The sequence below is a fragment of the Cervus elaphus genome, chromosome 20 (genome assembly GCF_910594005.1).
Source record: "Cervus elaphus chromosome 20, mCerEla1.1, whole genome shotgun sequence".
NCBI classification, from domain to species: domain Eukaryota; kingdom Metazoa; phylum Chordata; class Mammalia; order Artiodactyla; family Cervidae; genus Cervus; species Cervus elaphus.
In genome coordinates this window covers 107,227,805-107,255,071 of record NC_057834.1, presented here as the reverse complement: position 1 = coordinate 107,255,071, position 27,267 = coordinate 107,227,805, and the positions used below count along the sequence as shown (strand labels likewise).

The 27,267-nt window shown below is 39.9% G+C and overlaps 1 protein-coding gene across 11 annotated transcripts in view; it reads left to right on the top strand.

The window, feature by feature from the left end:
• The window catches only part of FGGY (FGGY carbohydrate kinase domain containing), a 487,533-nt gene that overhangs the window by 167,651 nt on the left and 292,615 nt on the right, over window positions 1-27,267 (top strand). For all 11 annotated transcript variants that reach the window (XM_043876054.1, XM_043876057.1, XM_043876055.1 and 8 more), the window contains one exon: window positions 10,529-10,644. In XM_043876054.1, the coding sequence (XP_043731989.1) occupies window positions 10,529-10,644 (116 nt within the window). The remainder of the gene's footprint in view (window positions 1-10,528; window positions 10,645-27,267) is intronic.

Here is a 27,267-nt window from a genome sequence, read left to right as displayed (position 1 = left end):
GAACCATTGTTTGGCTCTGTTAATCCTTTGAATTTTATCTTGCTATTTTATGTCTTTCATCTGCTCTTATCTTTACTACTCCTTTTTGATCTTTCTTTCAGCTATTTACTGTTTTTCATAATTTCATAAGTTGGCTGCTTAGGTTATTAATTTTCAGACTTCTTTCTTTTCAAATAAAATGTTTTAAAACTTTAAATTTACCCATGAAATACCACCGTACCCATCTGGTCTCTGCTTGTATTGAACAATAAAACATTCTTCTTTTCTCCCCCCATATGAATAAAAAGAATTGAGTTTGTTGACTGTATGTGAGTCTTTTAATTCCTCAATAGTAGTAGTAATTATTATTAATGTTTTGATTTGCCTGGTCCTTTAAATTATCAAAGAATAATAAAATCTTTAAATAAAGTGTGTCTCTCTTCAAGTACTTTTTTATCTAGGAGTGCTTATTTTATATATTTCACATTATATTGTTTAGTTCATAAAATTTAACAAAGGGTGGTATTCTTCTTTGATTGAGCATTTAGTTATCAGAATCTTCCTCTTAATCTTGCTAATATTTTTGGTCTTGTATTCCACTCTGATATTTTGAACATATGCATTTGTTATTTTTTTGTTGACTTAAAAAAAAACCTCTTTAACACATTTTAAAAACTTTGTATTATAAACAGGATATCCCTTAATTTTAATCCCACTGTGGCTATTAGTATCTTTCAACCAGTGGCAGAATTCAGGTCATTCACACATTACAATAATTGAAATAGCTGATTTTATTCTTTCTAATTTATTTTTCTTTTCTGTATATATTGAATTACTCCCTCTTATCTTTTAATTTTTCTTGGCTTAGTTTAGTTTAATTTGTTAATTTGAGCATTCTATTAAGCTGTTTCCATTAGTGATTACCTTCTCATTTCTTACAACCAACATTAAACTTATGTTTTGTGCATATACACATAAAATCCTTTTCCTGTGGATGCTTTTTCAAGTGTCTGACTTTGATGTTTTGCTAAATTAATGTTTTGTTTTCAGACTATCATTTGGTTTTCCTTCTAAGATGGCATACTTGTTATGTTTCAACAAAACTTAATATTGCAAATTCCTGTTCACATAATTATCATTTATTTAGGTTAAATATGTGTACACCTATATATACATGCACGTGTGTGTGTGTATATATATATATGTATACGTGTGTGCATACACACACATGCATATGTATTTACACACTATCCCCTTCTTGGATCACAACCTTGTCATGGTAAAGGGGCTTGCATAACTTAATGAAGTAATGAACCATGCCATGCAGGGCCACCCAAGAATGACAGGTCATGAATTTGCAGATGTACAAGCTGGGTTTCGACGAGGAAGAGGAACCAGAGATCAAATTATGAGCATTCATTGGATCATGGAGAAAGCAAGGGAGTTCCAGAAAAACATCTGTTTCATTGACTACACTAAAGTCTATGACTGTGGGGATCACAACAAACTGGAAAATTCTTAAAAAGATGGGAATACCCTACCACTTTACCTGTCTCCTGAGAAACGTGTATGCAGGTCAAGAAGCAACAGTTAGGACCAGACATGGAGTAACTGACTAGTTCAAAGTCAGGAAAGTAGTACAGCAAGGCTGCGTATTGTCACCCTGCTTATTTTAACTTACATACAGAGTACATCATGTGAAATACTGGGCTGGATGAATCACAATCTGAAGTCCAGATTACCAGGAAAAATATTAACAACCTCAGATATGTAGATGATACCATTTTAATGGCAGAAAGTAAAGAGAAAGTGAATAGCCTTTTAATGAGGGTGAAAGAAGAGAGTGAAAAAGTTGACTTGAAACTCAACATTAAAAAAACTAAGATCATAGCATCCACTTCCATCACTTCATGGCAAACAGATGAGGAAAAAGTGGAAGCAGTGGCAGATTTTATTTTCTTAGATTGATGCTGAAGCTGAAGCTCCAGTACTTTGGCCACCTGATGCAAAGAGCAGACTCTTTGCAAAAGACCCTTCTGCTGGAAAAGATTGAAGACAAAAGGAGAAGGGGGAGGCAGAGGATGAGATGATTAGATAGCATCACTGACTCAATGGACATGAATTCGAGCAAACTCTGGGAGATAGTGGAATACATGAATTTGAGCAAACTCTGGGAGATAGTGGAATACAGAGGAGCCTGGCATGCTACAGTGCACGGGATCACAAAGAGTTGAATGCTTAGCAACTGAATAACAACAGCAATATTTATACTATACATGCACACACACACACACACATATGCATATATACATAGAGAATATGAATTAATATCAGGTTTCACCACCACTGCTTCCTCTAGTCTTTGATTTCCACTCTGTTGATATAGCTCCTCAGAACCCATTGCTTTTTAGGTTATGTTCTTTCTCAAATGTTATCCTCAGAGAACATATATAGGAAGTTTACTTTTGAATTCTTGCACTCTGAAAATGTTTTCCTTTCCTCTAACAGCTGAGTAATACTTTGTCTAGATATAGGATTCTTGGATCATTTTTGTTAATGGTCTGTACATTGTTCTTCCATCTTCTACATTCCAGAGTTGTAGATGAGAATTCCTTAGCTAGGCTTAATTTCTTGCCTTTGTAACTAACTTACTCTTTCTGTCTGGAAGTTTGTATAATTTTCTGTTTACACTTGAAATTCAAGTGTTTCCTGGATTCACTTCCTGAACTTAATGAGACTTTTCATCTGCAGGCTTAAATCTTGCTTCAGCCAGTTTAAAAAGAAAAACAAAAACCTAGCACTGTATTTGTTTAATTAGAATATCTCCTTCAACTTTTCTTTTTTTCCCTTTTCTCCTTTAACAAACAAACAAAAAAAAATCCCTTCTGGAATTCCTTTTATTTTTGTGTTAAGCTGCCAGATCTGTCCTCCAAAAGGCCCCTTATTTATTTCCTCAGTATTTCTTCCTTTGTGTCTTTGTTACAAGTAGTAAGATATTTTGCTCACTTTGTCTTCTAGATCATTAATTCAATTTTTAACAGTGCCAGTGTTTTTTTTTTTTTAGTTCTTCTAAGGACATTTTTAATAAATTTTAAAATCCATAGCTTTAGTTCAGAGTCTTTCTTGCTCCCTTCTGATTTCTCATTGCTTTCCTTATTGGTGTTCTCTTCCAATTTTTTTTCATCATTTCTAAATCACTGAGACCTTTGTCTTAGAGGCCTTCTGTATGGATCTTCTCTTGGGTGAACTAGTCCCCTAAGTTAGGTGTTCTTTTCATTTTGCCTTCCCCTTAATTTATGTTCTTTCAACTGTCATGTAGGCTGTAGTCTTTTGTAGTCTCTTTGATGTTAAAACCCTGAAAGCAGTGAGGGACACGGAAGTTTCTGCCGTGGTATTCTGGCTGCAAGGAGCAGATAGTGAGGGACCCTTTTCACTGAGCAGATGCAGCGCTCCTTTCCTACCAGTCTTGGAAACAACTCACCCTGCTAGTGCAGCCCCTGTCATTTTCAGGTTGCTCTCTCTCTCTCTTTTTTTTTTTTTCCACATTTATTTTTATTAGTTGGAGGCTAATTACTTTACAATATTGTAGTGGTTTTTGCCAAACATTGACATGAATCAGCCATGGATTTACATGTGTTCCCCATCCCGATCCCCCCTCCCACCTCCCTCTCCACCCGATTCCTCTGGGTCTTCCCAGTGCACCAGGCCCGAGCACTTGTCTCATGCATCCAACCTGGGCTGGTGATCTGTTTCATCCTTGATAATATACATGTTTCGATGCTGTTGTCTCAAAACATCCCACCCTCGCCTTCTCCCACAGAGTCCAAAAGTCTGTTCTGTACATCTGTGTCTCTTTTTCTGTTTTGCATATAGGGTCATCGTTACCATCTTTCTAAATTCCATATATATGTGTTAGTATACTGTATTGGTCTTTATCTTTCTGGCTTACTTCACTCTGTATAATGGGCTCCAGTTTCATCCATCTCATTAGAACAGGTTGCTCTCTTTAATTCTGATCCTACAAATCACTCCTCCCACCCATGCCTACACACACACACACACACACACACACACACTGATAGGTCAGCTTGCCTGAAGGTGAATAGCTATCCTTAAGAGTGCAGGTTGTTGACTAAAACACTTGAGGGAATGACAAAACGTGGTCTTGGTAGAAGCCTCAGAGGGAGGCAGACCTCTTGTTCTACTTCTGGGAACTTGCCTTTACTTACTAACAAGATGAAGTCCTGTATTTGCTCTCTCTCTCCTGGAGATTTCCAGACAAGCTAAGTTGCAACTAAGGCCAACTAAGTTTCCTACGTTGTACTCTCTTGTTCATTCTGTCAGTTGTGTCTGACTCTTCGCAGCCGCATGAACTGCAGCACACCAGGCTTCCCTGTCCTTCACTATCTCCTGGAGTTTGCTCAAACTCATGTCCCTTTGAGTCTGATGCTATCTAAACATCTCATCCTCTGTCACGCCTCTAAATATTGCCAATTCTGCTACTTTCACACATCCATTTTATCCAAGAGCTGATTTAGAGACCCAAATGAGATTGACCCTCAAAGTGTTTAGATAAACCTAATGGAGGATGGAGTTAACACTTCCTGCCTCTTGGGCTCAGTTGTCTTTACCCCAAGCACACTCTCTGGCCACTTATTCTAACTGGCAGTGAGATAGACATCCCTTTCCTTCCTCTTATTGTGGATAGGGCAGACAGTCTATGTGGGATAATTTAGTTGTGCTATAAGCTGTTGAGTTGTTTAACTATTTCTCTATTATGAATCACAGCCAGTGCTCAGTAGTTCAACAGAGTAATCACTTATCTGACTCATGGATACAACATTTAGACTCTGTTCTGCAGGGCGATTCTTCTGTTCTCAGCTGTACTCACTCCCTCAGATCTTGGCTGCCTGGGGATGTGTGATCCACAATGGACTTGGTGGTCATTCCTCTACCCACATACCCCTTGCCCTCCTTCTGGGACCAGTGAGCTAACCTGCATGATCTTCTCACAGCAATGCCAGAAGTGCAATAGAGCAAGCAGAAACACATAATGCTGCTTTTAACTTAGACTCAAAACTGAGATGCAGTTATTTCTGCCTCATTCTTTTGGCCAAATTCAGTTATGTGACAGTATCCAAAATCTTGAAGTAGGAAAGGAGGCTCTGCCCATAGTGTGGGGGTTGAGAGGAGGAGGGTGAACACTGCAAATTACGTGGCAAAGCGTGTGGTTATTTAGAGATTAGACGATTGGGGGCCATGAACTCAACCTATCTCAGCTGTTAAGAACTATAGTGAAGTATTTCCAAGTTGTAATGCTACTTCAAAGGAGATAGCCATGAGGTTAACTTGGAGGTAGTGAGGAAACTTGTGCAGAAGAGCTGGACCATGAGAAAGACATGGGAGTTTCCAAGTAGACAAGGATGAGTGAATGGAGCAACACTGAGTTAATGACAGATGGGACAGAGTAGAAGTTTGTCCTGGTAGTCTGCAAGTGAGTGGAACATTTGGGGAGTGAAGAGTTGTCCTACACGAATGGATTATAAGACACAATCCTTTCACACCATATTGTTTCATTACATTGCTCTTTCCAGTGAATTACCATAGCTTCTAAAATGTCAAAATTTCAGGCATTGTGCCAGGAAGAGTTACCCTATTGCATATTCTTCAGAACATGCTTCATAGGTAGCTGCTTTCTTTATACCTCAAAAAATTATTTTGCTTAAATCAGGTGAGGGATTTCACACATACATATTGTTTCTACTGGGACTAGTGTTTCTTCAGTATATCCATGCCACTTAGCTTAGCTCAACGTGTCCTGTCATCTGTGGTGGTGGTGGTGTGGTTGTTAAGTCATGTCCGACTCTTACGGCACCATGGAGTGTAGCCTGCCAGTCTCCTCTGACCATGGGATTCTCCAGGCAAGAATAGTGCAGTGGGTTGCCATTTCCTTCCCCCAAGGGATCTTCCTGATCCTAGAATCTGCCATCGTTGCCACATGTGAAAAAAATAATGATAAGTAATATTTGTTTGCTTTCAGAAGACATTCAGGTCTCACAGAAGGTGAGCTTTTCTGTGAAGCCCTCCCTGATACTTTCTCCCCCTTTCTCCTGCCAGTTTCTCCTGCTAAAACTTTTCATTTCTCTCTTTACTTCCTTCAGAACATTTTTGTTAGGATGTAATTTTAGGTGTGATTATTTGATCACTGTCTCCTCAATTATATTGTTAGCATGTAGGAGAGCAGCAGGCTGACTGTTTTGCATATAACTGGTTCCCCAGCACCTAGCATAATGCCAGGGTCATAATGACTGAATACTAAATATTGAGTGAGTGAGTGAATGAGTGAATCAATTTAATGACTGAATCAAATAGACCAAAACTGCTGGCTCTGTGAGATAGATAGGTTTTGCTTTATCTATAAACCTGCAAGAACTCTCCAGGTTTATCACTTACCTATGGTAATGTGGACAGACTATATTTATTCTCCAGAGCTTCCATTTGATCAGTATTCATTGTGGCTTGACCTGTGGCTGGATGTAAATACTGGTGATCTGGAGATTATTAAGGTAGGTTCTCCTCTGAAGGTGTTGCTGGTTTAGTGGGAGAAATAGAGAAGGGAAGGGGCAAGGACAATGACTGTGCTAAGTATTAAGATATGGGTATGAGAACATTGAACTTGGAGAAGAGGGTTTAGACTCAGCTGGACCTCTGTTGGGGCTTCATGAAAAGGGGAGTCTGAACTGAGTCGGGAAGGCTAATCAGCAGTCAGACACGTAACAGGGAAGAAGATTTTGGGCAGAATGGAGCAGAGGTTCAGGGCACTGTATCTCTGAGCAATCAAGGCCCACTGTGGAAAGCTTCAAATAATTCATTAGTGTAGAATGAAGAAAACAAGGATAGGAAGGACAGGAGAGGAAGCTGCAGGTCAACATGGTCATATCACAGAGCATCATTCAAACCTAGCTGAGGACTGGACTTTTTCCTGAAGGGAGTGAGGAGCAATTGAAGGGTTTTAGTCAGGAGTTGGTACCATCAGATTTTACTTTAGAAAGTTTTCTCTGGACATAGTGGCGAACAGATCGGAAGGCTTGGGTCTGTTGGGAAGAAGATACACAAAGAAGCAGTTAATCACTCAGTGTGATAAGATCTCTAATAGATTTGGTGCTTGCTCTGTGATGTCAGAGCAGGAACATCTAAACTAGAACTGAGGCCTCGGTCTAGACTAAAGGAAGTATTCAAGTTATCAGGCTGAAGAATTTTGAAAGCTCATAGAAGAAGGGCAGAGGCACAGAAGTATGCAAGAATGTGACTTTTTCAGAGCCCTCTAAAGGGTTGTTTATTGCTGGAATGTAGAATACTAAGAGGGAATTGATGAGACATGAAGCCAGAAAGGAAAAGGCCATCTAGCACTCAGTCTTCCTCCTGTTAAATGTTGCTTTAGACTGCAGTCATCACATCTATACCAGACACCATTTTGTTTTTTTATTTTTTTATTACAGAAAATTTTGAACATGTACAGAATAGAGACGTATAATGAACACCCATTTAACCACCCTCAGCCCCACAGCTACCAACCCATGGCTAATTCTGTTCCATCTGCAATGTCATTCACTTCCCCTCACTTGCTGTTTTACAGTAGATACCAGATAATAAATCATTTTGTACATCAGTGTTTTAATATGTATCAGTTAGCTAAGAAGCCTTTTTCAGAACATAACCAGAATTATCAATATCATACCTAACACTAAATAATAATGCTCAGTTCAGTTCAGTTGCTCAGTCGTGTCCGACTCTTTGTGACCCCATGAGTGGCAGAACGTCAGGCCTGCCTGTCCCACACCAACCCCCGGAGCCTACCCAAACTCATGTCCATTCAGTCGGTGATGCCATCCAACCATCTCATCCTCTGTCGTCCCCCTCTCCTCTTGCCCTCAATCTTTCCCAGCATCAGGGTCTTTTCAAATGAGTTAGCTCTTCACATCAGGTGGCCAAAGTATTGGAGTTTCAGCTTCAACATCAGTCCTTCCAATGAACACCTAGGACTGATCTCCTCTAGGATGGACTGTTTGGATCTCCTTGCAGTCCGAGGGACTCTCAAGAGTCTTCTCCAACACCACCGTTCAAAAGCATCAATTCTTCAGTGTTCAGCTTTCTTTATAGTTCAACTCTCACATCCATGCATGACTACTGGAAAAACCATAGCCTTGACTAGATGGACCTTTGTTGGCAAAGTAATGTCTCTGCTTTTTAATATGCTCTCTAGGTTTGTCATAACTTCCCTTCCAAGGAGTAAGCGTCTTTTAATTTCATGGTTGCAATCACCATCTGCAGTGATTTTGGAGCCCCCAAAAATAAAAGTCTGACACTGTTTCCACTGTTTCCCCATCTATTTGCCATGAAGTGATGGGACCAGATGCATGATCTTAGTTTTCTGAATGTTGAGCTTTAAGCCAACGTTTTCACTCTCCCCTTTCACTTTCATCAAGAGGCTCTTTAGTTCTTCTTCACTTTGTGCCATAAGGGTGGTGTCATCTGCATATCTGAGGTTATTGATATTTCTCCTGTCAGTCTTGGTTCCAGCTTGTGCTTCCTCTAGCCCAGCATTTCTCATGATGTACTCTGCATATAAGTTAAATAAGCAGGGTGACAATATACAGCCTTGACATACTCCTTTTCCTATTTGGAACCAGTCTGTTGTTCCATGTCCAGTTCTAACTGTTGCTTCCTAACCTGATACAGGTTTCTCAAGAGGCAGGTCAGGTGGTCTGGTATTCCCATCTCTTGAAGAATTTTCCACAGCTTATTGTGATCCACATAGTCAAAGGCTTTGGCATAGTCAATAAAGCAGAAATAGATGTTTTTCTGGAACTCTCTTGCTTTTTCAATGATCCAGTGGATGTTGGCAATTTGATCTAGTCCCTCTGCCTTTTCTAAAACCAGCTTGAACTTCTGGAAGTTCATGGTTCATGTACTGTTAAAGCCTGGCTTGGAGAATTTTGAGCATTACTTGACTAGTGTGTGAGATGAGTGCAATTGTACAGTAGTTTGAGCATTCTTTGGCATTTCCTTTCTTTGGGATTGGAATGAAAACTGACCTTTTCCAGTCCTTTGGCCACTGCTGAGTTTTCCAAATTTGCTGACATATTGAGTGCAGCACTTTCACAACATCATCTTTTAGGATTTGAAATAGCTCAACTGGAATTCCATCACCTCCACTAGCTTTGTTCGTAGTGATGCTTCCTAAGGCCCACTTGACTTCACATTCCAGGATGTCTGGCTCTAGGTGAGTGATCACACCACCATAATTAACTGGGTCATGAAGATCATTTTTGTACAGTTCTGTGTATTCTTGCCACCTCTTCTTAATATCTTCTGCTTCTGTCTGGTCCGTAGCATTTCTATCCTTTATTGAGCCCATCTTTGCATGAAATGTTCTCTTGGTATCTCTAATTTTCCTGAAGAGATTTCTAGTCTTTCCCATTCTATTGTTTTCTTCTATTTCTTTGCATTGATCGCTGAGAAAGGCTTTCTTATCTCTCCTTGCTATTCTTTGGAACTCTGCATTCAAATGGGTATTTCTTTCCTTTTCTCCTTTGCTTTTCTCTTCTCTTCTTTTCAGAGCTATTTGTAAGGCCTCCTCAGACAGCCATTTTGCTTTTTTGAATTTCTTTTTCCTGGGGACTGTCTTGATCCCTGTCTCCTGTACAGTGTCACGAACCTCTGTCCATAGTTCATCAGGCACTCTATCAGATCTGGTCCCCTAAATCTATTTGTCACTTCCACTGTATAATCATAAGGCATTTGATTTATGTCATACCTGAATGGTTTAGTGGTTTTCCCCAGTTTCTTCAATTTAAGTCTGAATTTGGCAATAAGGAGTTCATGATCTGAGCCACAGTCGGCTCCCAGTCTTGTTTTTGCTGTCTGTAATAATGCTCAGTATCATCAAATAGCTAGTCATTGTTTTAATTTCTGTTTATCTCCGGGTTTCCCTAGTAGCTCAGCTGGTAAAGAGTCGCCTGCTATGCAGGAGACTGTGGTTCAATTCCTGGTTTGGGAAGATCCCCTGGAAAAGGGATAGGCTGCCCACTCCAGTATTCTTGGGCTTCCCTGGTGGCTCAGATGGTAAAGAATCTGCCTGCAATGTGGAATACCTTGGGTTCCGTTCCTGGGTTGGGAAAATCCCTTGGAGGAGAGCATGGCACCCACTTAAGTCCTCTTGTCTGGAGAATCCCAGGTAGCTAGTCAGTGTTGTAATTTCTGGTTATCTCATAAATGTAATATAAATATGAATAGAAATATACATGCAGATATTTATACATACTGTTTAGTCAGATCTAAATAAAGGGCTGAAACCCTTTTGAAAGTGAAAGAAGGTACTCTCAATCATTAACAGATGTCATTGAGGACTTCTGATTATATTCAGGGGTGAATAATAACTTCAGTTTATTCTGTTTTTTCACTATTGCAGATATCTCAACAAGTGTTTGGCAAAATATAACGAAGCCTGGCTCATATTATTGGTTCTACCTCTGTCCTATTTTCTTAGGTCTCTCTGCTCCCTGGTGTGCAAGTGGACATACTCTGCAGAGAAAGGCTGGGATGACAGTTTCTGGAAGATGGCTGGTTTGGAAGACTTGGTTACAGATAATTACAGCAAAATAGGTAAAAAATAATATATATATTTTCTGATTATGTGTACGTATACATGAACATATTGGTGTTTGTTTTTTGTTTGTTTTTGTCTAAATTAAAATATAGAAACACATCCCTGTGTTTCAAAGAGAAGCGAGTAAGCTATGATGGGTAGGCCATGACTAATATACCTTTGTACTGGGGCTTATAGTAACTGAGCTATGATAATCTGCCTTGAAATGTAGACTCCTAGACATGCCACTAGACTGGGGAAGATATTTGCATGGAGCAGCTGGAAATAGCATAATCAAAGGTATATATGGATCATCCCAGTCAAACCTTGGAAAATGTGTTGTGATTTAGGTTCAAGGAATCAGGTAAGGGCATGAGCAGGAAAGAACAAATAATTGAAGTGCTCAAAATTGGAAGGATCAGGAACAAAGCATAAATTGCAATGTGAGCCAGTTGTTCCTGACTAAAGCCATAGGGCCCCTGACTTCCAGTTTTATGTGGCACTAACTAGGTGGGAAAGGAGTGGATGACTAGCAGGAATTTACCTGGTAAAATAATTCAGATACTAGGTATATATAATGGTAGCTGATATGTTAAAGCTTCAAGATAAAGTTCATATTCATGTCACAGAAAGATGCGTATTTCATATAGTTACTACCTACCTTTTGAGTAAGCTGTTATCAGGTAAGATACTCCATCTGATTGAAGAAAATACTTCTGTATTGTTTAGTGTGTGGGCTAGGAGGTTGGAACAAGACAAATTTCAAGTACTGTGAATTAAATAGGGTGGCAGAGTATTTCCCTCTTATGTATTAGAACTGAAGTAAGTGATTATCAGGCAGCTATGCCTTTCTTATAACATGACCTCCAAGTTTGGGTCCAGATTGCTCCTTCAGTTCTCATCAGTCCCCAGCTAGCGATTGGGAAGAAAGAAAAGGACCAGAAGAATCTGTCCACATTCCTTTGGAGAAAGCATAACAGAGAAATGGACCATTTCATTTCTGATCACAGCCTGTACACCAGCGCTTCTTAACAAAGCCCCACTAGGCTGCAGGGGTGGCTGGGAAATGGGGTAATTGGTCAGGCAGCCTTGGGGCCATCCATGTGACAGACCAGAAATTGAGAGCTGTGCTGAGAAATATGGGTGAACAACTAGTAGTGTCTGCTACTGTTTCAACTGCCCTTGATAACTGAGTCGCATAGTAGATTATTTCAGTCCAACTTTTCTCTGGTGGAGTCCTCATGACTACTGTCTTACATTTCGAGAATATAAGGACAGAAATATGAAAGATCCACGTAGCATCTGTACTGCTATGCTGTAGACAGCATAGCTCAGCTGAGCGTGGTCTGCTCAACTGCTCATAGCTAAGTCTAGGGAGAGAAGAGAGCCAGGGTAGCATGCAAGAGAACCCTTCTGGACTTTCTGTGGCCCAACTGAAACCCCTGTAGGGTTGGCGCTTGCGGAGACGGGCAGGAGCTTGGGGCCAGAGGAAGAGAAGAAGAAAGCAAACCAGCGATCGTTAGTTGTTAGTGGCATTCTAAGTCCTTTGGTTGGTGGTTTGGTAGGCGATCAATTCATTTATCATTTATCTCATTTGGCCCTCACAAATCTATTCGTCTAGCTGTTTCCATGTTTCAGATGGAAAAACTGAGATTCAGTTCTTCTATCTGCTCTTGTAGGGTCATTATTAGGACTGCAATCTCTAACTCTATACTTTCCTAACGAAGCAGACGTCCTCCTTGGGCTGTTTGAGACTTGAGGGACTGATGTGGCTGTATACAGTTATATATAACCCTCCAGCAGGGTTAGGCAGAAGTCCGATATTTAGCATCTAAAGCCAGTTTGAGCTTCATTGAAACAAACATCCATAGTCCATACTTAGAGACATTAGAGTCTGAGTGTGATAGACTCTCAGCTGATGAGAGGATATAACTTCACAGGGTATGAAAAGTGTTAATACTTTAAGGCATATAGTACCTTAAAATTCTGGATATTCACACCACTTGGAGTCAGGCAGCCAGACAGAAAAATGATACTAAACCAAAAGCTTCTGGAGGGTAGGGACTGTATCTGCCTTACCCTTGAGTATCTTGGCATAGAAGATGTTGATAAATATCTACTGACAGAATGTGTACAATATAAGCATAGTTGATTGAACTGAAATGGACTGGGAAGTTCAGTTCAGTTTAGTTGCTCAGTCATGTCTGACCCCATGGACAGCAGTACATCAGGCTTCCCTGTCCATCAGCAACTCTTGCAGATTGCTCAAACTCATGTCCATTGAGTCAGTGATGCCATCCAACCATTTCATCCTCTCTTATCCCCTTATCCTTCTGCCTTCAATCTTTCCTAGCATCAGGGTCTTTTCCAATGAGTCAGTTCTTTGCATCAGGTGGTCAAAGTATTGGAGCTTCAGCTTCAGCATCGGTCCCTCCAATGAATATTCAGGACTGATTTCCTTTAGGATTTACTGGTTTAATCTCTTTGCAGTCCAAGGGACTCTCAAGAGTCTTCTTCAATACCACAGATCAAAAGCATTAATTCTTCGGCACTCAGCTTTCTTTCTGGTCCAACTCTCACGTCCATACATGACTACTGGGGAGACATTACTTTGCCAACAAAGGTCCATCTAGTCAAAGCTTTGACTAGGCGGACCTTTGTTGACAAAGTAATGTCTCTGCTTTTTAATATGCTGTCTAGGTTGGTCATAACTTTTCTTCCAAAGAGCAAGTGTCTTTTAATTTCATGGCTGCAGTCACCATCTGCAGTGATTTTGGAGCCTAAGAAAATAAAGTCTGTCACTGTTTCCATTGTTTTCCCATCTATTTGCCCTGAAGTGATGGGATCAGATGCCATGATCTTAGTTTTTTAAATGTTGAGTTTTAAGCCAACTTTTTCACTCTCTTCTTTCACTTTCATCAAGAGGCTCTTTAGTTCCTCTTTGCATTCTGCCAGAAGGGCTGTATCATCTTCATATCTGAGGTTATTGATATTTCTTCCTGCAGTCTTGATTCCAGCTTGTGCTTCATCCAGTCTGGCATTTCTCATGAGGTACTCCACATATAAGTTAAATAGGCAGGGTGACAATATACAGCCTTGACATACTACTTTCCCAAGCTCGAACCATGTCCTTGTCTGGTTCTAATTGTTGGTTCTTGACCTGCATACACATTTCTTAGGAGGCAGATCATGTGGTCTGGTATTCCCATCTCTTGAAGAATTTTCCACAGTTTGTTGTGATCCCCACAGTCAGACGCTTTGGCATGGTCAATAAAGCAGAAGTAGATGTTTTTCTGGATCTCTGTTGCTTTGTCAATGATCCAATGTATGTTGGCAATTTGATCTCTGGTTCCTCTGGCTTTTCTAAGTCCAACTTGAGCATCTGGAAGTTCTTGATTCATGTACTGTTGAAGCCTCGCTTGAAGAATGTTGAGCATTACTTTGCTAGCGTGTAGGATGAGTACCTCCTTATCAACTCTAATCTCCAAGTACATTGGAGGCTAGACCTTTAGCATATGAATCTTGGGTATACAATGTTGCCTTCAACCCCAGGGTACTAGTTCGTTGGTCATTGGTGCTAAAGCAGGGCGCCTGAGTTTTAAGTCTCCAGTCTGATGTTCTGATGTTAAGTCTCCAGTCATAAGTTCCCTGCCTTGAAGGAGAATCATCAAGACTGGGTCCCAGGGGCAGGACTGTGGTCGTCTAATTGAGGACTGCAGGAAAGTTGGATCTAAAACATGGAACTCGGAGCAAGGGTAGTTTTAGTTTTAGCATTAATCGTATGAACTTAGACAAGTCTCGTAGTGCTTTTTTATCTCTATAGTCTTGTCTATGAAAGATATAGTTAATGGTAGAATTAAAAGTAATAGTGTATTGTTTCTGAGACATAGTACTATTGCATTACAACCATTATCTTTCAAAATCTCCAAACAGCATAACAGAGTTATTTTTAGTTATCCTGTTCTACAGCTGAAGCAGCCAAGGTTCAAAAAAGGGAAGGGTGTCTAGCCTATGGTTGCACAGTTTGCAAATGATAGAGGCAGAATTCAAACCTATGTTTGGAGGATTCCAAATCCTGCCTTAACCATGACACTGTATTGACTTCCAAATAATATTGATTGGGGCCTATAATAGGCAATAAATAAATGCTAAACCTCCTTCCCCTTCTGTATTTCAAGCACATTTCTATGTGTTTTTATGTACCTTGTTGCATGTAATTTTCACAACCAGTGGCAAAAGTGTACTGTTACTTTGTTTTTAGATGAGAGAAGGAACTTTCTGTAACCACATGCAGAATCAATAAGTGATGTCCAGAATTAAAACTTTCCCTGTGGTATAGCCTAGAAGAGCTAATAGTTTACTGGAACACAAATTTCAACTTCAGTTGCTTCATTGTTTCAGTGATTTTTAAAATTTATTTGCCCACCCTTTCCCTGATATTTAGTTGTTTGTTCCTGAATATTCCCACGGTGTGTTGAATGCAGCTTTATTATAGTATACATTGATTACCTGTTAGATGTCTTCATTTTACTGTAGACTGTAAGGTTCTTGACCTGTGAATTTTCACTTGTTTACCTTCATATTATGGTCCTAGCACAAGACATGGCACATTTTAGCAGCTAAATTACTCTTTGATTAGTAAGTGGGTAAGGATAAATGAATGACTGTGGTGGCTGGTACTGGGATATCCAGTTTTCACTTCTAAAAGCTCTAGTGCCCTTTACTAATTTCAGCAGGATTTTAGGTGATTTGGGTCCAACCTCAACTCTGATTTTCTGATTATTTTCATCTTTTTGTGCTCCCCTCCCAACCCCCCAAGCACAAGATCCATGTTTTATAAGTATATTAGCTCTGCTAATAGAGCAATACCTACAGGAAATATTCATTAAAAGTCTATAATGTTAACCTCACAGAAAATTTCCAGAGTAACTTTATTAGATTTTGCCTGTTAAGTTAATGGATTTTTAATGGATGTCATAAGGAGACATATCATTAACCAGAATATTGCCATATGTGAATTAAAACTTACCCATTCATCAAAATTAATTGTGTGATGTTTCCTTTGATTTCCATTTCTGGTGACTTGAGCTTGTAGTTTCAGTCTGAACCAGAAGTGGATGGTGTTAAAGAGATAACTATGCACTCCCAGTTGTGACTTTCAGAGACTCCTCTGGAAGTTACCTCCAGACAGTCTGTCGCAATTCTTGGAACTATGAGAAATGTATCTTGGAAGCCTCCCTATGAAGTGTTAAACATTTCCGGTGGACTCATTGCCCATCAGACGTGGGCAATACAGTGCAAAACCTTTTAACAGATTTGAACAGCACATCATGGATTTGACCATTAATATAATTGCCATAATTCGTTCCGTGTGGAGCTTTTAGCCAAGTCTTTACCAGCCTTCCTGGGCTCACGCAGTAAATAAATGCTTTCCCTGAAAACTGAACACCTCAGCAGCTGATAGTCTTATGGAGGAATAGTTTTGAAATAAATTATTTATGAAATGTAAGTTAAGGATCAAATGCAATATTTATATGGTGCATTTCAAGGACAAGGGAAGAAATTTACAATGTTTTAAGTAACTACTTGCAAATTTCCAAAGATAAAATGTTACTACTTAATGCTTTCCTTCAGGGAGATGTTTGGGTGGTTTGGTTTGGGAACATTATACAAAATAAGGGAAAAAAACAGTTTTGTGAATCAGAAGAATATAGTAGATGTTTTTTTGGACAGTTAAAACTATACTAGTTGATTTCATGTTTAGAATTGATAGAGAAACCTCACGCCCAGCATTTTGTAGGAAATTACATACCCGTAGTCCAATAAAATGATCTGTGTCAACAGATTTTGAACTTCCCTTCTGTGTGAACCATTGCCTTGTTACCTATCTGATCCTAAACATCTGTCAAAAGCAAATAGGAAGGAAGAAATCAACAGGGAAGAAGGACCCTTAGGAAGAGAAGTAGCATCCTACCTGTTCTAATTGATTATCCAGGCTCTCTTTCATCAGGTCCCAGTTGCTTTTTATCTTCCTGGGAAAAAGTGCTTCATTGTGTTTTGGGGGCAGGCCATTTTATGAATGTGTATAGCATGGCTGAATTATAGAGTGATAATTTGCATTACAGAAAGAGCCTTGTAATGCCTAAAAGGGTAGAGTATGTTAGCTTATAGATCACTTGTTTTGTGGGGTCAGGGAAGCCAGACAACAGAGAAACTTAAACTCCAAGTAGAAGGAGTTATTAACTGTTACATGAGAGGCGGAAATGATGATGAAGCAGATGTAAAGGGGACCATTCCTTAAAAGGAGGGAGGCTGCATTTTTTTCTTGTTTCCTCTCCCTTTATGAGACCATGTTTTAGGCAATGGACACTGTGGGCCCTTTATCTGCCACTTAGTACATACTGATGAAATATGTACTTGAATGAGCGAATATGTGTTTTAACAAAGGATTTGATAAATAAGCCCCTCTTTGGCTTCAATTGCTCCTATAGTTGGGAACAATTAACCTAACAGTTAATGGACTCTGTACCTCCTTTTTTTTTTTTTTTTTCTGTACCTCCTTTTGAATTAAATGATAGTATTAGATGATAGACAATGATTTTGTTTCATAAATCCATTGTTCATAGTCCTTTTTTCACTAACCCGTTTGCCACTTATGCAGGGACTCCTGTGGAAGACAGACCCCCACCTGAACGAGAGCTCATTCCTGCAGCAAGTCTGTCAGAGACTTTCCTAAGAGGAAATATTAGACTCCTTCAGAAAAAAGCCCCAAAGCAACACGCACAACTTAGTTTCGAGAGATTGGGAATGTCCCTTTTTTAAAATTTATTCATTTATTTATTTTGGGCTGTGGTCGGTCTTCACTGCTGCACGGGCTTTTTCTCTAGTTATGACAAGTGGGGGCTCCTCTCTAGTTGCAGTGTGCAGGTTTCTCATTGTGGTGGCTTGTCTTATTGCAGAGACTGAGCTAAAGCTCGGGGGTTTCAGTAGTTGTGGCAAGCGGGCTCTAGAGCCCAGGCTCAGTAGTTGTGGTACACACGCTTAGTTGCTCTGCAGCATGTGGGATCTTCCTGGACCAGGGATTGAACCGATAGCTCTTGCATTGCAAGACAAATTCTTTACCCCTGAGCCACCAGGGAATCCCTGAGAATACCACTTTTTTCATAGAGTAACATAAATCCTGCAGTTAACTGAAGCTGCATTTTAGATATTTTTGTCCTTTAGGCTTAAAAGTATAGCTTAAGGATTTGACTAATGATGTGTACGTGTTGGGGACATAGATCTGCCAGTATTCACCAGTGTTCTGCCCCAGAGTCTAACCAGTTGAGAATATTTCACAGAGACACCTGAAGCAAAGTGTTGTTTTGATTTTGGTTAGACTAAATTAAAGAACATGGAGGGAATCTTACCCTCTTTTCTGGACCTGTCTGGGCGCTGGAAACAGCATGGCACCAACTTGATCCATTCACTGGCAGGCCAAGGAGCTGGGACAAAGAGACAAGACATCTGGCTGGGCTTGTTTCAGCACCTAATGTGCTGTTTGATCTGCTAAATTCCAACTTAGACTCCAAGAGCCCACTGGCCTACAGGTGGTTCAAGAAGAGAGACTCATACCACGCCTGCACTGACCCCTTTCAAGGCTGTGGTTCTACTTCCTCATTAAAATGGTCCCATGGATGTTGGTTTTTTCCCCAAGTCTCATGAATCAGTTAGGCAGTTCCTTTTCCTAGGATTAAATAAGAGTATAGAACTAGGAAGTGGGAGTGTTCCTGCTAATTCTACCACATCCGTAGGGAAAGAAGAGGAAATCCCATTGTGGAAACATACCCGAGGGATTTTCACCAGAAGTATTCATCAGGAACAATGTTGGGAGCCTGAGTCCAGCAATGTCATCCGTAGCTATGGATATTATAAAGTCCTTTTATCTGTGGATACTCAATGTTCTGAATTTGCCCAATAAAACTAGACATGTTTACAAGGATTTATCCATTTGTTCCTTAGAATGTGAGACTTGTTTATCATTTCAAGCTTCGCTGAACTGCTTGTTGCACCATCTTGGTATCACAAGATGTCAGTGCTGTTTTTGCTAATTTACATTGGGAGGTCTGGAGAAGCCATTGGCCACAGGTAATTGCAATGTTTTCTAGGCTCTGTAGGGCCTGTTATACTATCTCTTCCTTGTCCTGAGGGAGACCATCCCTGTGGGTGCTCTGGACTAGGCTTTGCCCTTGACCATGAGTCTTTGGTCTTATCCTTTCTACTCTTAGCATCTTTCTCATTCTTGTCCAAGTGCCAGAACAAGGTCTTTCCAGGACTTGAGATGATAACATATCCTTTGAGTATCATAGTATCTTACTTTACCCTTTAAAATTAAACTTCTTCCTGATGGAGAATGACCTAGAGGTCTTCCTGTCAGCTAGTGACCTATCCAGTCATGCATCCATCCCTCTAGCCATGCTGCTGAGTGTCTCCTATGTGCTAGGTGCTGGGCTAAGTACCAGGGATAGAAAAATTGGATTCATCATGGTCCATCCCTTGAAGATCTCACATCTATGGGGTGAGGAGTGGAGATAATTGAATTAACATTCTCAATGTTTTTTGTGTTTTTCAATAATCTAGAGATGTACAAATTACTTGGGCAAGCAGAGCAGGAAGTCACCAATAACTAGAGGTTGTATCAAAGAAGTCTTCACATGAGATGGCATCTGAGATGTGTCTGAAAGAATATGAGTAGTATTTTACCAAGAAAAAAGGGAAAATGACTTGTGAGGCAGAAGAAACAGCATGAAGAGACAAGCAAGGGCATGAAGATACAGAAGAATGTCAGTGAATGATTGGGTGTTACTGGAGCAGTGGACTTGGCGTGGGGTGGGGATGAGTGGCAGAGGATGGGATAGGAGAGGGGACTGGGTTTAACTTCTAATGACGTTTCTATCCTTCCTTGAATGTGGGGCCACTGGTAAGAGACTCAGTGTCAAAGAATTGGCTTTAGTGCTCTCAAGAGATGGTTCCAATAATTATTCCTGCCAGTGCTATAAATAAAGTAGATAAAAGTGAAGGAATTTTAGTTTTGTAGCTCCTATGAAGCTGAGAAATATTGTGTGTGTGTGTGTGTGTATATGTGTGTGTGTGTTGCCCAAGCCCATTTCTTTCCTTCAGTCACATATAGTACTCATTACCTACCTTCCCCTCGATAAAGTTTGTTGAGAAGCTTAAATGAGATATCAGATCAGAGGACAATGTGATTTACAGAGCCTATAACATGTCATCTGTTATCATTTGTAAGTGTGCCTTGGCAACTAGAGGACAACAGTCTTCACTCCCTGGACACTCCTTGTTTCCTATCAGTGGGCCTGAAAGAAGCAACCATGTTCCCCACTCTTCAGCACCCTTAGATTCCCAGAAGTACTGTTTCAGCTGCTGGTGCTTCCAGGAATAGCCCTGCAGAGCCAGAAGGGTAAGGGAACAGTGATGACCACATCAGGTTGTAAGATAATGACTGTCAGAGGTTTTGCTCTATATAAGGTTTCATGGAACTGCTCCTCTTTTCAGCATGGCATCTGGAAAATAATTGGGAGCCTCCCAAAAGTGAGGTCAAACTCCAGCTTCTCTTCCTACCACTGGACAGCCAGTGAATACCAGAGCCAAAAGAGATCTTGAAGATTTTGCTCTAATGCCCTCATTTTATAGATGAAATACCAACACTCGGGGAGTCAGGGTGAATTTATTTCATCTTGCAGCATCTTAGTGACAGAGCTGACATCAGAAACCAGGTCTTCTGACCCCCCAGTCCCATTTCACTACTCTATCTCAACTTTCCTCTTTGACATTTTTTCAACAGATTTTGGTCATTTAGCCAATCTGGATACTGTCACTTGAAAAGGGAGTAAGCTCTAGAAGAATGTCACTGAGGGAAAGACCTACATAGGTGAACCCAACCATTGTCCAGTGTTCAATCTTGAAGATACAAAAACTGCTTTGCCTAAAACAGCTGGAAATGGTTGGATCTTGGACTGTATCAAACAAGCTTTCAAGCGACTGATACAAATAAAATAAGCAATATGTTAGTCATTGCCAGTTTTAAAGTTTAAGTCCTCCCTAGTGGCTCACTGGTAAAGAATCTGTGTGCCAATGCAGGAGACAGGGGTTCAGTCCCTGGTTCAGGAAGATACCCGGAGAAGGAAATGGAAATCCCATGGACAAAGGAGCCTGGCAGGTTATAGTCCATGGGGTTAAACTGAACTACTACAAATTTTAATGTTTAAAAATGTGGTCACCAGAGTCAGATGCCTGAGTTCAGTTCTGGCTCGGTCATATGTGTTTTTGCGTGAAGTGCTTGATTTTTCTGAGCCTTAATTGGTATATCATGAGGATTAAAGGAAATATTGTAGGTGTAGTTCCTAACACATCCTGTGTCTTCAGAAAACATTAGTTATTGATATCTTAACAGCTGTCTGTTCTGAACACAAACTGTTCTCTAAGTGACAGATCATGTCTTCCAAGACCCATTCCTCTTAAACAATCCCATATAATTATTACTAACTTATATATTTGGGGAATATTTTCTGAGCTTCACCTTTGGGTTCCCACAGCTTTTTTTCCCCAAGTTGGATATAATAGACTAAGCAGATGTCTGCTTCTAAGTCATAATCACATTCTTAACTCTTTAAGAGGGTGTGTGTGTGTGTGTATGCATGTGTACATGCTCAGCTGTGTCCAACTCTTTGCGACTCCATGGATGGTAGCTTCCCAGGCTCCTCTGTCCATGGAATTTTCCAGGCAAGAACATTTGAGTGGGTTGCCATTTCCTACTCCAGGGGATCTTCCCAACCCAGGGATTGAACCCATGTCTCTTACACCTCCTGCATTGATAGGCAGATTCTTTACCACTGTGCCAACTGCGAAGTCCCTTTAAGAGGTTACCTTGATTTGAATTATATGTTTTCCTTCCGTCCCATAACTGGCAACTTTTGGTTTTTTTGATGAACAAAACAGACCATAGCCACAGGCAAATAAAAAAATACAGGGTGCATTGGTAATAATTAACTGGGAAACTCAGTGACTAATGTGCCTACTATGCTTTACAACTTTAGAAGAGTTTTTCTTTTTTTTAATTGTATACAATCACATTTATATTTCCGATTATATTTTCCCGCTCTGAAAAAAAAAAAAAAGTTTACATTTGGGAGAACCAGAAATCACAAGCTTTCAAGTCAGAGGGACCAGGGATCAAATCCCAGAATTATCACTTGGCTGTGTAACCCTGGATATGTCACTCAACCTCTCTGAGACTCAGTTTCTTCATCTATTAAACATGTATAGGAATACCTACCTTGCATTGTCCTTATGAGGGAGTGGATTTGTACGTGTGTGTTGTGACTTCTGTTAAGACCCTGGCAAACAGTAAGTTAACCAACACAAATTTCAGTACTCCATAAAATATCATAGTAGAACTAACAGTGGACTGCCCTAATGCCAAATCCTATGAATAACTACAAAGGACTTTTGGTAATTTTATTCAGGGGGAAGGAAACTAAGAAGGTTGGGCTAATGGGACACAAAAACATGGTAATACTAACAACAGCATATAAAAAGAGAGAAAAGACTTTTATTTTTCTTCTTTGCTTTTGTTTGTCAGCTTAACAGTACTAAGCATTGTGTCCCATGCAGGAGAATAATGGTGAACCAAAGCCAGCTGGATTTCTGTCTTCCTAGAGGGTTCAGACTAGTGCAGAGAGCATTAACAACCCATCAGAAAACTGCCACTGAGGTAAATGCTACAAAGAACGGGGAAAGGGGCTTCAAGAATATAAGAGAGACTATGAACTTGTCAGAGAAGCTAGGAAATGTTTGAGAAAGTGCTGTTTATATAACTTAATGTGCATTAACGCTGTGAAGAGGCATGGGAACAGTGTTTCAGGCAGAGGTGACAGCATTTGAATGACTCTGTGGCAGGAAGGAGCATGGTGAAATGAGTCTACTGTGACCTGAGCTGAGAAAGTTGGAAATCTATAGCATGCAAGATGCTGAAATCATTATTCCAGAGAACTAGCTTCATTCAGACCAAGTGTACCTGAGAGAAAATAAAACCTTAGACGGCATTTTGACCATCTCAGTCAGTTTTATGTCCAGCTGGGCATTCACAATGAAGAAAATAAGTTTTAGATGTGATCTTGGAGCCCCTGGGAATAAAACTGAATTGGTGCCTAGAGGTAGGAGATAGTCGTACTTTATCCCAATTTTCCAAAAGTTTAGTCCCTCAAAACTATTGATCTGTGTCCTTTATATTAATGATATAAGATACCTTGGTTTTGGTTGTTAAGTCTATAATTGTGAAAGAGAATGTCGTTAGGAGGTAACCCGCGTTCACTGTGAAGAAGTCCTGCTACCCTGGCCTTAGGTGTTATCTGTTCTTGAAATTCTTTTCTCAGTAACACTCTCCCTGTCTGGAGGTTGGTACATAAACTAAGCTCCCGTAGCACCTGGTGCTTATATCTTGTCTGTCCGCTTTTATATCTTCTTGTAGACTCTCTTTTAAGACTCCTTGTCTCCTCTCTGTGTCCTAGCATCACCACAAAATAAACGTTTAATAGGGGCATAGATGCATGGGGAAGATTAATTCCAACACAGAACTCTTAATTTGCTCACACGGCCCAGCCATACAACATGTTGTTCCTTTGGGTATCTCCATCTCAGTAAAAGGTACCACAATTCTCCAGTTGGTCAGGACCCAAACCTAGAAGTCATTCTTCATGCTTCTTTTTCACTCACACTTTACCTTCAATTTATCAAGTCCTTTCTGTTTGACTCCAAAAGGAACCCAGAAGTAGGCTATTCTTACCCTCTTCCATTGTTATGGAAAAATTGAGAAGTTTTACCCTCTTCCCAGTTCATAGTACTTTCATCTGTTGCTAGGTTAGTGTCCCAGCCTCTTCATTGGTTTCCTTGATTATGTTCTTCCCTCTGATAACCTGTTTTCTACACGGCAGCCAGAATATTATTTTAAAAATATAAATTAGATCATGTTACTCTCCTACCTAAATTCTTCCCAGCCAGTGGCTTTTCATTACAGTAGGAAAAAAAAAATCTAAATCCGTTGCCATGCTCTACAAGGTCACATGTGATATCTCCCTCTCTGTCTTTTGTATTGCTTACCATGACCCCCATAGTCACCATTCAACCATAGTAACCTTCTTTCTATCCTCAAAGATTTCAAGTATATATTTCCTTTTCATTATCTCTGACTTCTCTCTGGCTCGGTCTTTCTTAAAATATCTGCAGGGCCATCTCTTTCTTTTCAGGTCTCAGCTCAAATGTCATTAGAGAAGAGTCTTCCTTTCCCACCCACGCTAGCACCCCTGCTCTACCCATATTCTATTTCTTTGTTGTATTTTCTTCTCAGCACTTGTCACTGTATAAAATTACCTTGCTATTAAATTTATTTATCTGTTTATTGACAATGCTGTTCATTAATTGTTATTGAATAAATAAATGAGTCAATTATTTAGAATTTTGAGAACATGATAGATCAATAAAATGGCATAGAAGAAAAGTATCCTGCATTCAACACATTTTTGAGAATTTTAAAAATTTTCTCATAATGAAAAGAGATATTTGAAATAAATGTGTCCATAAATGGATTCCCAAATGTTCAAGGAAGTGTCTCAAAGACTGTAATGGACCAAATCTCAACCTGTGTGTCCCTGCTGGTATGACACACAGCGTTGCATTCTGACTTGCCCTTGTCAGTATTTTCAGTCAACAACTTAGATGAATACACAAGAGACTTGCTGAGTAAAAATACAAATGGTAGAAAACAAAGAACTATAATTAATACATTGAACAACATAATCCAAAAATAGTTTAAACATCAGTGGACTAGAAGGTAGTCTAAACTTAGCAAGGTGAATTTTTATCAAGGGTTATAGTCATGTCTTTTCATTAAAAAATACAAGGAAAGAATGACAGAAAATATGAATAGACATTTTTTTTTCCAAAAAGACATACAGATGGCCAGTAGGTAAATGAATAGATGCTCAACATCTCTAATCACCAGCAAAATGCAGATCAAAACCACAATGAAATATTATCTCAACTCCTGGATGACTATTATCAAAATGACAATAAATAACGAAGTGTTGGTGAGGATATGGAGAGAAGAGAACATTTATGATGGTTGGTAAGACTATGAGTTGGTACAGCCACTATGGAAAACATTTTGAAGGTTTCTCAAAAAATTAAAAATAGAACTACCACTTGATGCAGCAATTCCACTTCTGGCTATTTATCTGAAGAAAATGAAAACACTAACTTGAGAAGGTGTACATATCTCCATGTTCATTGCAGCATTATGTATAATATCCAAGATACTAAAGTAACCACCTCAGTGCTCACCAAAAGATGAATCAGTAAAGATGATGTGGAATATATCTACAATGAAATATTATTCAGCCATAAAAAGAATGAAATCTTAACATTTGTGACAACATAGAAGGACCTTGAAGGCATTGTGCTAAGTGGAATAAGTCAGAGAAAGACAAATACCTTATGATCTCATTTATATGTGGAATTAAAAAAAATAATAAAATCGAGCTTATCGAAACAGAAAACAGATTGGTGGTTGCCAGAGGCTAACAGTGATCAAAGTTAGCTAGATTTATTATGATGATCATTTTGTAATATCTACAAATATTAAATCATTATGTTGTTCACCTAAAACTAATATAATGTTATATAAATCATGCTTTAATAAAAAAATAAAAGGATGGAAAAATTATCTTTTCAGTGGTATAAATGTGAACTCAGTAGTAGCCTAGATTTCTTAGAGAGTTGTAATAAACCAAGTAGATATTTGTTGAGTATTTATTACGTACCAGTCACTTCTAGATACTTTGCATCTATTAACTTATTTAATTCCCTTCACCAGTCTATTTAGGTACTATTTTATACTTATTTTACTGATCAGTAAAATAAGGCACAGAGAAGTAAGTTGCTCAGTCACGCAGTAAGTAATGGAGCTAGAGATAGGTTTTCTCTAGAGTCGGCATATCTGACCACAAGGCTGCAGAGCCTCCTGGGGCTCGGCCACATCTATACAGCTGCACTATTCAAACCAAGATAGCAAGAGCCCCTTCTGGTCAGATTATATCTGAAATCCTGTTTCCTATTCTAGGCCTATAAAGGCCACTGACACAAAAAAATGAGTTTATCTACAGGAAAATGACCCAGATAAAAACGATACTTTCGACCCAGTGAAAGGGAAACAGTTGAAGAGTCTGGGGTTGTGTGATCTAATGAAATCACCTGCCCAAAGTCAAAATATTAACAAATCATGGAGCTAGATCCACATCAAGATCTGCCAGACACCAGAGCCCCTTCTCGTTGCCAACTCGAGGACATGGCTCAAGAAGATCACAGAAGATGCCTGCCATCTCAGAGGTTCCTTCTTCCCTTTCTCTGAAATAACATAGATAAAAGAGGCATAAGGATGTGGTTCTCAGATGATTAGAACTGTCTCAGTCCCTCTGAAATCCCAGGACTGGACAGTATGACACAAAGTGGCATGTATTTTAATCACATTAAAACATACAGCTCTATTTTGGATTTCTTTTCCCTTTTTCTGAAAGGTATTAGCTTCTAGATCCTGATTAGACACCTGAGCTCATGCCACGATTGTCATCCATTTAGAGGACATTCCGTCCAGTGTTCTTGAAGGGCGGCCATTTCCGGTGGCTGCCGTTCTCTGCTGCACGTAGCCTGTCAGCTGCTGCCTCTCCCACTTAACTTCTCCCGGTCACGCAGCAGATGGGTGATGACCTTGGCCTCTGAGGTGGCCCTTCCCTCTGACAGCCTAGCTCTTCTGCTCTGCCCTTTACCCCAGTTCTGTAGAGTTTTGATGGTGAGATACCCACGACCTTTTCAGTTTCCCAGCACGGGCTAACCTTTCTGAGAATCCACATTAGAAGGCCACTGTGGTCAGGTTGGCAGGTCACGGTTGACTAATGGCCTTCTCCAAGGTTTGCTGGCAGATACCGCCTTGCCTTGAACCCTATTGATCCCAGAAGTTTGCCCACTGCTCAGGCAGGCTCTGCGGGCAGGAGGAGATGGTGAGTCACGGCCCGGCCACCCCGTCACCCATCTGTTCTCGTGGCGAGAACGCAAATGATCTCTTTGTGGTATCGTAAAACCTAGAAAGACATTAAAAATTCCGTTAAATTTTCATACCCTTTTAGCTGCCGAAATGTACGATCTATTAGGAGGGGAAAAACACCTCCTGCAGTTTTTTTTTTATTTTCTTTTTCCCCATTGCCCTTACTTCAGAGGCTACTTAAGGGACCAGGTAATGATTTTACAATGTTTTATTAATACATCATATTCTTCCCTCCCCACAATCTTTTCTACTAAGGACTATGGATTTGTCTTTAAATTGAAAGCGCAGAGCTGCCAGGGGATCTTCAAGATAGAGAGCTTTTGCAATATCATATGTTGCACTGTTATGGACGCTGTATGTAGACATCTGTCGTCTCAGAGATGCTGGGTGGGGGACGGTTTTAAAAAGATTTATCTATTTATTTATTTTTGGCCATGCTGGACCTTCGTTGCTGCATGGAACTTTCTCCAGTTGCAGTGAACAGGGGCTG